This window comes from Magnolia sinica, chromosome 7 (genome assembly GCF_029962835.1).
Source record: "Magnolia sinica isolate HGM2019 chromosome 7, MsV1, whole genome shotgun sequence".
NCBI lineage: Eukaryota > Viridiplantae > Streptophyta > Magnoliopsida > Magnoliales > Magnoliaceae > Magnolia > Magnolia sinica.
The window spans coordinates 86,263,587-86,276,616 of record NC_080579.1 but is presented as its reverse complement, the minus strand read 5'-3'; the positions used below and the strand labels follow the sequence as shown (position 1 = coordinate 86,276,616).

Genomic DNA, 13,030 nt, shown 5'->3' with positions numbered 1-13,030 from the left:
CATGACAATATGCTATTTTAAATTAAAAATAAAAAATAAAAAAACAAAATCTACTAATGATATTTTTTTTTAAATCCATCTCATGATTAAAAACAAATGATCCATCTAACGATTAAAAACCCAAAAAACCATCATAGTGAAAGACAATTAATCAAACTAAAAAGCACATCACGTCATGATGGAATTATGAAAGCCAATTTCATATAATTAAGCAATCCAAAAAAAGAAAAAAGAAACAAATGATGACCTCTAATTGGTAGACACATATTTTATGTATCTGGACCATTGGATGCTTTTTTAGTACAACCACCCATTAAATGTTCACAATTTAGATATAAAAATGATTAAACCATTATAAATTTGGTTAATAGTCCAACCGAATTGTGGCTCACAATTTGCACGGTTCAATTCAGGATATTTGTATGCCACAGATACTACCATCACTACAAACTAGTGTTGCGTGTCAACCATTGGTCCACACAACCCGGAATGTTGGGCAGTTAGGGAAAACAAAGATAGGATTAGAAATGAATGTATTCAAGGGAACTTATGAGGAGAACCAGTAGGTAATAAGATGAGGGAAGGCAAAGTTAGATGGTTTGGCCATGTGCAACAGAGACCAAGACCTGCATCAGTTCAGAGTGAGTTGGTTCAAGTTGACACCTAAAAGGGTGAGGAGAAGGCCAAAAAAGACGTGGGTGGAGGTAGTAACAAAAAGCTTGATGACATGTAGTTTAACTGAGGATATGGTCATTGATATAGTGGAATGGTAGAACAAGATTTGTGTAGCCACCCCAATTAGTTGGGATATAGATGATAATGACGATGATACCGATATGTTTCCATATCCCAGGGGTGTGATACACAGTACATATACATAAATCATTGTCACTAAATTTGTGTGGTGACCCACATGATGTGATTGGATCAGCCTGAACTTTGGGGCATCCCACTTTCATGTTGGGGTGACCTTATTGAATAGTTTGTATGGTGCACACATTACACACACGTAAAATATTGTACAATAAGTTTATCCTACAACATTGTAGAGCAATCAACCTGCTTTTTACGTGAGTGCAAAAGAGATGCTTATTAGTTATTACTGATTATAAATAAAGTGGAGTATCCGGCATAAGGGTCTGCTAGTTCCGCACGCATGTAGGAGTAAGCATCCACACATGGGCACACAATGTGATACATGTGTGACATTGGAGCAGTCCATTAGATGATATACCCTGTTTAGATCTTTTGGCATAAAAACCTAGCCATTTCACACCTAAGTTGAGCCACAACCACAACATACGAAAACAAATTAATGGCTAGAAAAAAAAATTCTACTAGTCGAGTTAATTTGTACATTGTGGCCCAACTTGGCAGAAGATCTAAGCATTATTCCCAACCTTACAGAAAGCTCAAATCTAAAACAAGTGTTTCATATTTGCATGTGTGCCCATGTGTGGATGTGTAAGGCTATATACGTATGTGGAATTGGCAAACCTCTTTGGCAAATTACATTAATATATAACATACAACATTGATGCAGGACAATTAACCACTAGGTCTAATAGCTCGAACTGTTAGAGCATGGCGAATCAATCCCTTTATCTCATAGCCCAGGCCTCACATCTCATAGGTTAGGACCTCGGCCAAACCCCCCATCGTGGGCCCCAAATCACATGGGTACTACCTCACACGAGGCCACCTGAATCACAGGGGTGGGGCCCGCCTCTCACGAGCCCCCCGCCTCACACGAGCCACCCACCCCGAGTGTGTCCCAGCATCCCACAGGCTACCCCACTCGAGCCCGATGTGAAAATGCTCCTGCATTAATCACCCCCGGTGAGGAGTCTCGAACCCGAGACCTCCCGCTCTGATACCAATTTGATGCGGGATAATTAACCATTTGCTCTAAAAGCTCGAACTGATTAGTAGTCATCTCCACACCCATTTAGCTATACACATACCCTTCCCATACCCGTCAAGCCTAGTTGGCCCGTTGGCCTCCCCTAAGCAATGGTTACTTGATGAGTTGATCAGCTTGATTTTTCACATAAAATGATCTTCATGATGTATCCAATTCCAACCCCGTGTACCAGTTGGATGTCCCAAACATCTTAGCAAACAATGTGGAGAAATAATCAAGTAGTGCCCTCGGTAGTACCATATGCTTATTATATTGTGTCTTCCTACCAACAATCCAAATGTGTGGGAAATTAGGTTTGTGCAAATGGCCAAGACCATCATGAAGATCACTAGTGTGAAAATCAAGCTGACCAGTGATCACGGGTGCCAAACCTATATGTTGAATTGGGTCAGATTGTCATCCTTTCAATGATTTCTATGGTCCCACATGATGAGTGGATTGGATCTAATTTCAATCTAGATGATATTTGTGCTGAGGCTGATCTTTTCCACCAAACTGATGTCCTACACGTGATGGGTTGTCGGGAAAAAGAATGTTCTACAGTAGGCTTATCGTGCCAATAACACTCTCTGATCATTTTGAAATGAAATGGCAAAGGCACCCTGATGGGGACATCCCGCACACGAGCACGCACGTCGGGCCCCCTACGCACGTACGCCAGAAGGAGGGCCCCACCGTCGATCTGGATCGATGACGACGTCCAGGGAGGGCTTCCTAGTTAGAAGATGAAGTTTTGGTCCAAGAGAGTGGACCCGATAGCCAAGGAAAGCCCATCATGGGATCTCATGATCGTGGCTCACTCGTCGGATTGATTTCATATTTTAGGTTTTGCTTATTGTTATTATTTAGAACATCGTGAACGCTTTAGATTTCTTTGTTTGGTTTTTATTTGAGTTTACTTCATCGCCAAGTAATAGGTTGCGCACATGGTACGAGTTTTTGGGGTATAGGGTTTTCCCTATAAATAGGCACCCCTTGTAGTTCTTTTGATTCATTCAAGCTTAATAAAAATTTCTGCTTTATTTTTCTGCTCTCTTAGTGAGTTGTGGAAGAATTCAAAAGTAGGTGTGAAGCCCTCCCTTTTCGAAGGGCTAATTACGTGGTGCGAAGCCACATCTATCCTCATCCGTCCCTACACTCTCTCATCCATATATCTCATCTTCTATCATCATTATTGCTTTGAATTTTTCAATTTTTGCAGCTATTCATTCCCCTATAGCCAGTTTCCAGAATCTGGACCTATAGGAGGGCTAAAACTTCGGCAGACCACTACACCTCGATCTTACGTCGGATTGTCGTCAAACTTAGAAGGATTGGAGGTCTCCCCTAACCAACCAAGGCCTGGGTGTCAATTTGGGAAGGCGGGCTTGTATCACACGTGCGGTCAGCCCACCCGCGCACGTGCGTCAGCCTCAGGTCACTGTCCGCGCGCAGGAGCTTTCTCCGGGTCAGGTTTTCCTCTAGTTTTCTTCTTTTCATTCCTATTTCCTAAACCCTAGCCTCAGTTTGCATTAGCACTAATTTATTTGCCATTTTTTCCACCCTAGGGTTCCTTGAATTAAGATTGGGGAATCCCTTAGATTAGGGACTGTTTGCTATGCATGAGTGGTTGATTTCTATTTCCCTTTTTGATCGTTTAGCTTATAATTTTTATTGGTCCAGTCCTAGCCTGTGTAGGCCTGGACCCGCATAGATTCCCCTTTAATTGAATGTTTGGATTTTCATGTGGGATGTGAAATTTGCGTAATTGTTTCTGAATTGGTATGATCTAAGCTTGAAAGCTTGCATATCATATTTAAATCTTATGTCCTGCATCAAATTTGGTATCAAAGCTTAGGATTCTTATAGGGGAATACATTATTTGTTTAAGGTTAGTTTGTTTGAGTCCGTCATGCATCTAGTCCATCACATGTAGCTTTTTGGAGTCCATAGTCCCTTATTTTATTAACTATATTGCTGGAGTAACATTGCATACTCCCCTCATATAGAGTCTCATAGGATCATTTAGTCTCATATAGTCGTCATAAAAAGTCCTTAGGTGGAGTTAGCAAGTTGTACGCCCACACGTCCGGGTCATGGTTTTGGCTAGCACCCTACACTAAACATGAAACAACTGCTAGAGTCACTAAACAAGTTGTCCCAGCAGATCGAGTCTTGGAGTAAGTGCTTGAAATGAAGCATAAATCAACGTCTTGACCAAATAGAGGTCTCCCTCAAGACAAACCCCACCATTAGGGAAGATGGCCAATCTCAGGCAGGTGGCTAGGAAGATAGACCAATGAATGGAGGTGGCCAAGGAATCAGTCATGGGCGTGCACCTGTACCCCCATCCCATGAGGGACATCAAGATCATTATTTTGAGGGGTACAACATGTGCGGCCTCATGGCTAGAGAAGGTGCACCAGAGGCTAGTGTAGAGTTACCCACTAACGCCATTCCGGTAGTGGATGAGTTTCGTGATGTCATTCCTGATGATCTACCGGATGAATCTCCCCCTAAGAGGGATAAAGAGCACACCAGAACATGGGACATCGTAATACCTATAACTGAGTTTGCGTTTAATAGTTCTGTCGATAGGTCCACAGGTATCAGTCCTTATGAAGTCGGTACTAGTTATAAACCTGGGAACCCTATTGATCTTGTCCCTGTGTCACTGTCCCATAGGCCGTCAGAGCTTGCAGAGTCTTTTGCGCATTACATTCATTCATGGTATCAAGAAATCAAGCAGAAGATCATGACTAGTAATGAACATTACTTACTTTCTGCAGACCAACATAAATGTTTCAAAGAATTCAATGTAAGGGACTATCATGATCCGCATCAGGCCAGAGCGGTACCCTCATGGAGCCGTTCGAAAATTACACTTGTATAGCGCTGGACCATTCAAAACTATAAAACAAAACGGTCTCAATGCGTATGTGGCAAATCTTCCACCCTCCATGAAAATTAGTTCAACATTCAATGTGAAGAATCTAGTTGCATTTCAAGGGGCCATTTACGCATTGTCTAGCCTTTCGCCTAACCATCCTGATTCCCCAGACCTTTCCCTTGATCCATGGCCCCCCTCCCGACCCATTTTCCCAGCCTCTACGTCCCATTCCTACCCATCCCGATCCATTTTTCCAGCATCTACCTCCCATACCTACCAATCCCGATCCACTTTCTCAGCCTCTACCTCTCATACCTACTCTTCCCGACCTTTCTTCCCAGCCTCTACATACCATACCTAACCTTCACACACCCAAAGAAGAAGTAGAGGATATCCTGGACCATCAGATAGTTTCAAATATGTGGCTCGCTGAGAAGGAGCTTCAAAGACTTGATCCTTACATCTCGAAGCGGTTCAGGAGTTTTATTTCGCCAGTGGCGAAATCTTCGCAACAAGGGAGAATTGGTGGGGACATCCCACACACACGCGCATGCACGTCGGGCGCCCTACGCACGTACGCCAGAAGGAGGGCCCTACCATCGATCTGGATCGATGACGACGTCTAGGGAGGGCCTCCTAGTTAGAAGATGAAGTTTTGGTCCAAGAGAGTGGACCCGATAGCCAAGGAAAGCCCATCATGGGATCTCATGATCGTGGCCCACTCGTCGAATTGATTTCATATTTTAGGTTTTGCTTATTGTTATTATTTAAAACATCGTGAACACTTTAGATTTCTTTGTTTGGTTTTTATTTGAGTTTACTTTATCGCCAAGTAATAGGTTGCGCACATGGCGCGAGTTTTTGAGGTATAGGGTTTTCCCTATAAATAGGCACCACTTGTAGTTCTTTCGATTCATTCAAGCTTAATAAAAATTCCTGCTTTATTTTCCTGCTCTCTTAGTGAGTTGTGGAAGAATTCAAAAGTGGGTGCGAAGCCTTCCCTTTTCGAAGGGTGCGAACCACATGGTATGAAGCCCATCTATCCTCATACCATCCCTACCCTCTCTTCTATATCCCATTCTTTCATCACCATCATTGCTTTGAAATCCACCCAATCGATCATTCCTCTACAGCAGATTTGCAGAATTAGGCCCTCTAGGAGGGCTAAAACTTCGAGCACCACGCCTAGACCGTTACATCGGATCGTCTGAGACTTTGGAGGGATTTGGAGGTCCTCCTGCCACCAGCAAGGTGGCACTTTGAAGGTGGGCTTCCATCACACGTGCGGCCGGTCCACACCGCACACGTGCGGTCCTCGAATTTTTTCCACGCGTGAGCTTACTTCGTCGAGGTTTTCATCTAGTTTTCCTCTTTTCATTCCTATTTCCTAAACCCTAGCCTTAGTTTGCATTAGCCCTAATTTATTTGCCCTTTTTTCACCCTAGGGTTCCTTGAATTGAGATTGGGGAATCCCTTGGATTAGGGACTGTTTGCTATGCATGAGTGGTTGATTTCTAATTCCCTTTGAGATTGTTTGGCTTATAATTTTTATTGGTCCAGTCCTAGCCTGTGTAGGCCTAGACCCACATAGATTCCCCTTTAATCGAATATTTGGATTTTCATGTGGGATGTAGAATTTGTATAATTGTTTCTGAATTGGTATGATCTAAGCTTGAAATCTAGCATATCATATTTAAATCTCATGTCCTGCATCACACCCACATCATCCGGAAAATGAGTTCTTCTGTCCTATGTCTCAACATATTCTGGCAGTCCTTATTCGCAACATAGACAAAACATGGGGGTTCTATGCCATATCATTTCAAATGTCCATTGAGAAATGATAAGCTATTGATAGTAACACCATAAGCTTACCATAGTACTTTTTTTTTTACCTGCTAGCTCAAATGTATAGGTCATCCATTTGGTGCAAAAGATTAGCCCCATCATGAAGATCACTACCAATGAGAATAGGTTCAATCCACTTATTATGCAGACCACACCATAGAAATCAATGTAAAGATGACAATCTAATTCAACATACAAATTTAGCCCAAAGGATGACTGGATCGACATGATTTTTTACACTTGTGATCTTCAAGATGGTTTCGAGCACTCACACGTATCGAATATCGCACCTCTTTGACATGTAGCCTGGAAGGCCTAGTATGATGAGCTTACAATGGGGCACCACTTGATAAACAATCAATTACTTCCCAATATCAAGCTTACCGTACCGAAAATTTTTCTGCCAAACTATCAAATGTTTGCAATCCAAATCGAAGTAGTGCAAAAGGTTGAATACATCATGAAGATAATCTGGGTTGAACATCAAGATGATCACTCATTAAGTGTGGCATGCCTTCATAATCAATGGATGGTTGACTATCTAATCCCATATTTAAGTCTTACACTACTAGATAAGTGGATCGGCCAAATTTCCATGCAAGATGATCTTCATGATGGGGCAGACCTTTTCCACAGCATGGATCTCCGACTCATGTGATGCATGAGAAGGAGAAAATGCGCAGTAAACAGTGCAGTTAAAGGCACTAGGTGCACCCTAGGCACTTCTACCCCTAGAATGCCCGAAACACCTATGCACACACCCAGAGAATCCAGGCAAACTTTTTTTAGAAATTATTTTTAAATTATATATGTTATATATAGGATACATTAATTTTTTTAATATTTTTAACTCTAAAACCAATTTGACAAAGTGCAATAAAAATTAGTTATTACGTTAAATAGCGTGATAGTGAGACATCACTTCCAAAAACTTACAGCTACTCAAACATTCCAATGAATCCACTAGGCCCTAAAATTTCAAATTTCGCCCATTTTCCAAACCTAGAAACCTTAATTTCATAAAATCCCAATTGCTCTTTGCTCAAAACCCCATATCCCCAATTTTTTCAAAATTTTCCCAATTTAAACCAAAATGTTCCAATTACCTTCAATCCAAACCCTAATTTTCCTAATGTCCCCACTCCCCTAAATTCCCCAACCCAAACTCATATGCTACAATCCCTAATTTTGAATATCCCAAAATCATGTAACCTAAAATTTCCAATTCCCCTAAAATCCCCAATTCGTCATCTATCTCTTGTATGGCACAAATGGAAACTCAAATTGCTTTTAAGAAACCCAAGGTAGTGCTTAAAACACCAATAGAAGAAAGAAAACAAGAGGAAGATCTCATGAGCTTATAAAAAAATCTAAGAAATTTGGGAGAGGTGGTAACTTCCATAAATTATAGCTTTGATATAAAAGAAATGAGGAAATTGAACTCCAAGGGGGATTTACAAGAAGTCTTTCCACCCTTAATGGGTGTCAACATTCCAAAAATACCATTCCTTACGATATTGAAAAGTGTAAATCACAAAATTATGCAGGTGGCAGCCGGGCACACCTAGGTGTTAGGCGCTAGGCACATGCCTAGGAATAGCACCTCGCCTAGAGCCTAGGCAACAGGTGGGTAGCCAAAAACGCCTAGGCATGTGCCTAAGCACATGTCTAGAATGCCTCTAGCCATGTTGTCATGATCAATGGATGGTCAACCATTTAATTTTTATACAGTTTTTTTTTAAAAGATATTTTCATACAGGTTTTGCCACATCATATGAGTGAATCAGCCTGATTTTCACTGAAGATGATCTTCATTATGGGGTTAGACCTTTACAACATACTGGATTTCCCATCATCTAACATACAGATTTGGCCCATCATATGAGATGACTCAAACTCACCTCACTGCCACTCCTAACCATGCTATCATAATCAGTTGATGGTTAACCATTTAATTTCCATACAAGTTTTGCCCCCATTATATGACTGGATCAGCCTTCATCAAAGATGATCTTCATGATGACGGGGTAGATAGCTTGGTTTTCATTGAAGATGGTCTTCATGTTGGGGCAAATATTTTCCATTTAATTCTCATTCGTGTTTTGCCTCATGACACATCACATGAGTGGATCGGCATGATTGCCACTGAAGATGTTCTTCGTGATGGGCAAGACCTTTTCTATCATCCAACATACCGGTTTTGCGACATCATATGAGTGGAATAACTTGGTTTTCATTGGGAGAAAAGGTGCATATAGTAAGCTTCCAGGATTGTTATGTTCGATAAGAAGATGAGGAACCAATTTTCACTTAAGATGATCTTCATGATGGTACAAACCTTTTCCATGGACCAGATTTTATATCATCTGGCATACAAGTTTTGCCCCGTCATATGAGGGGAATAGCCTAGTTTTCATTGCGAGAAAAGGTGAATATGGTAAGCTTCTGGTATTGTTGTGTGTGTGACACGAAGAGAGAGAAAGAGAAGAAAGACAAAGATGATCCCCCATTGTTACGCAAACTGAAAAGGAACTAGAAACTAAAAAAGATGAAGAAGATGCACCATATGTCAGCACGAAGCGAAAGGAGGGGACTAGAAATATAATACCATTTCTTGATATGAATACATTTCAAAGTTTCAAATAAGGAATGGTAAGTTAGCAAACTAGAATAAACATAAAAATAGTATTTTCCGTTAGAGCTTTTTTTTTTCTGCAAAATCACACACTTTCATACTGTTTGTGAAACAAAAAATGACATAGAATCCCAAGTTAACCTGCAAAAAACAGGGAAATCAATTTCTCTTAAGAGAAGTCGATAGATCAATTTACAATTACTGAAAGAAAATAAAATGGCCATTTGACTGTTGATTTTTTCACAATTCTACTTGAATCCATGAAAACCCGCACTACAAGCCAAACACAAAGTTCCCTATGAATAACACAGTTTTCAATTTCATACAGATCTCATGTACATTTTCCAATCTACCAAATGGTTTCAACAATAGCAAACATGCCCTTAGGAAACACCTAAAAAGTTCAGGTTTGGATGATGCCTGAATTGCATTTTTCATTGAGAATCGACTTATGGATGTGCTTGTATGACACTCTTCGGAAAAAACTCCACTTATACGAAGGGAGATGATCTTTTTACAGTGTAAGACAAATTGTCATAGCTCGCATGAAAAAGGAGAAAGGGACAAAAGATAATGGTTTGTACCAATACATTCCAATGTATGGCTTCGTTTGCAACCAGGCTATAGCCATTGAATCTTGGGTCATATTTCAATGGTCCAAACCATTCACATGATAGTCCACACCAATGAAGGGGGCTAAGCAAAAACTTTTAAGATCGGAAGATCCTATAAGGGGTCCACAAAATAATAGTTAAAAGAAGATGATCAAGTATTTATATATTCCAGTATGAGAGATTCATTTCCGGGATCCCCCATCAACTATGAGGACTCACCTGAAGTTTGGATCATGGTGGGGCAATCCTATGGGGCCATCATGTTTTGGTATGAGATATACTTGGTGTGTATCCCCCGTTACGTTTAAATTCACCTAATGGCATCCCATTTCCAGGGTGGGGCGACCCTGTTGGACAAGTTAGATTTCATAAATACACCAAGTGAACCCGACACACTAGTTGGACAAACTTTTCATTGGATGTGAATTTCTTGTAGGATGCCTATGGAAAAGTGACGCAGGGGAGGACGTGAGGTCAAGTACCGCCTTCCTCAAGAGGATAACTATTCCGAATCCACGGAACTTCTCTGGACTCCTCACAGAGACTTCTTGAATCCACAAGGAAAGAAAACAAGGAAAATAGAAATAAATTCTAATAAATTCGAAATTGATTGATGAATAATCTGCCTAATGTGTCTCCTTACACCATTAATAAAGAAAAAAAAAAAAAAACCAAAAATCGTAATTACCTAAAATAGCAAAATTTCAACTCTAATAAAAATCCTAATTCTAATAAAACTCTTCTAAAGCCTAATTTCTATTTTTTAAAAAAAAAAAAATTCCAAATAAACTTTTGCTGGACGAGTCCTAGTATAATTAAAAGATATTTCTAAAAAGGAAAAAAAAATTCTAAAACTCTAAAAATAGAAATTTATTAAAAAAATTGGAATTACTAAAAATAGTAATTTTTTCCTAAAAAATCGTTTTTGAGCTGAAAGCGCGTATTTTCTGACGAAACGGACAGATGCAACCCACCTAGTGGGTCGATTCACCTCAGATGGCCCATTTCAATAAAGATTGATAGGTGTGCACCCCGTATCGATACCCGGATCAAAAGTTACGGTCAATTAATGGTCCACCTTCTTTTGGCCCAACCATGCTGGGAACATATCTGTGACACGTTCTACATCAAAAAGGGGAGGAAATGTGGGGCCCGCCATGATGTCTATGTGATATACACTCCAACAGTTGCATGAGATCATGTTAGAATGTGCACCCAAAAATCAGGTCAATCCAAAACTCAAGTGGGGAGCACCGCTGGAACCGGCAGGATGGGGACGCTCACCATGAAAACCTTCCTACAGTCCACCACAACGTTTATATGCCACACATGCCATCCAGCCCATTCATAAGATGAATCCCACCAGGATGAGGAGAAAACACAAACATCAGCCTCATCCAAAACTTCAGTGAGAGCATTCCAAGGTTAGGCAACCCCATTGTCACTGTTTCCTGTGGTGTGGCCTACTTGAGTTCCAGATCTGCCTGGTTTTTGGGACCACATCCTAACAAAAGCTGGCGCATATAATGGACGGAGTGGATATCACCCAGACATCATGGTGGGCCCCAACAGAGCTTTTAGTTGCATGGGCTTTCAACAACAGGTGTTGTAGGAAAGTCCCTTTTTCATCTACAACTAGTTGCATGTTAGACACTCTCAATTGATCAATAGGGAAATAATATTTGTAGCCTCCACTCTGATTTTATAGCTAAAAGTAAACTTCAGAGTACACACATCCTAAAGACTGGCATGAAATTTATCTACACAGAAAAAAGGTGTATCCTATCAAAACAAGGGGTGTAAATATCACCTCCCTTCTAAAAATAGCAAGATATATAATAATAATAAATAAATAAATAAAAGATGAAATTCTATAATGCTCGACTGATGGATGTACAGTGACTTCAGAATGTAAACGAGCCCCATGGTTCAGCAATCCAAACAGCTGATACCATGGGCCCCACTGCCAGATCCTCCAGATTAGAAGAACTCCACACTTACTAGGTAGAGAGAGAGAAAAACAGCTACGGTTCATGTTCAATCAAGCAATTAAGCTTTCAAATCCCGTGGATGGCCCATCAATTGTGGGTCCCGCCATATCAACGGTTTGGATAATAGATCCGTAGGCCCCACTCACACAAACTCCAAAACCCAACGGTACTGTACAAACAACAAACAATCCACCAGAGCATTTCATATAATATCCCAAATCAGGAAAAAAAAAACCCAATTTCAGAGAGAGAGAGAGAGAGAGAGAGAGAGAGAGAAAGAGATTCTAAAAACTGACCGATATGACGAGGAGAGCACGCAAGGGGCTGCCGCGCCTAGTCCAGACAAGCAGCTTCCGAGTGGAGTTTCTAGTAGCTTCTTTCAGAGAAGGGGATTTCTCAGAGAAGGCATTTCTGAGCCGTTGGATTAGAGGGAGGGAAGATGCGCTGGGATCGGGGAAAAAGACGGCGGCGAAGAGGTGATTGAAGACTCCGTACAAGGTCTCTTCTCGATGATTGTAGTTATTTTCCATCTGCTCGATTGCGATCAGACGCGGATTTTCTTCAGAGTCCATTGAAACGCCGTTGGGTTTGTTATCGTCTTCTGCCATCTTCTCTCCTCGTTCTCTTCCTTATGCTGCATCAGATGAGAGAGTTAAAAGCGACGAATTTCTCTTCTGTTTCGCGAATCATTTCAACGGACGCCTGGTTTTCGTAGTCCGAGGGATTATGAACTGAATCGGTAGTCCGCAATAGCTGGGCCCCACGTATGGACTTTGCCAAACAGTCCCATTTCAACCGGTAGATTCGATCGTGCGTGTAGCCCGCAGCGGCCCTGGACGGGAGCGGATTAGCTGTTACCTTGTTAACAACTTATTGGGTGTTACCCTAACTGTGTGGGGTCCACATTGATGTGTTTTTGTATATCCACACCGTCCATTCGTTTCTGCACCCCATTTTCCTTTTATCCAGTCCTATTGGCTATATTAAGAGGTTGGACGGAAAATAAAATTTATATAAACCTTACTGTGGCACTTTTTGAATTTTTAATGGTGAAACAGTCATTTGCCACTGTTTATTGTGTTGTGGTCCACTTGAGATTTGGATCTTCTTAATATTTAATACTAGCTCCTAAAATGAGCTGCGAAAACG

At 41.0% G+C, this 13,030-nt stretch overlaps 1 protein-coding gene across 2 annotated transcripts in view; it reads right to left on the bottom strand.

Annotated features, from left to right (window-relative positions):
• The window catches only part of LOC131251608 (uncharacterized), an 89,954-nt gene extending 77,361 nt beyond the window's left edge, over positions 1-12,593 (bottom strand). Inside the window, exon 1 of one of the 2 annotated variants that reach the window (XM_058252444.1) lies at positions 12,178-12,593. In XM_058252444.1, the coding sequence (XP_058108427.1) occupies positions 12,178-12,489 (312 nt within the window). In that variant the 5' untranslated portion in view covers positions 12,490-12,593. The remainder of the gene's footprint in view (positions 1-12,177) is intronic. The other variant, XM_058252443.1, reaches the window with a different exon arrangement.
• Positions 12,594-13,030: the final 437 nt, after the last annotated feature.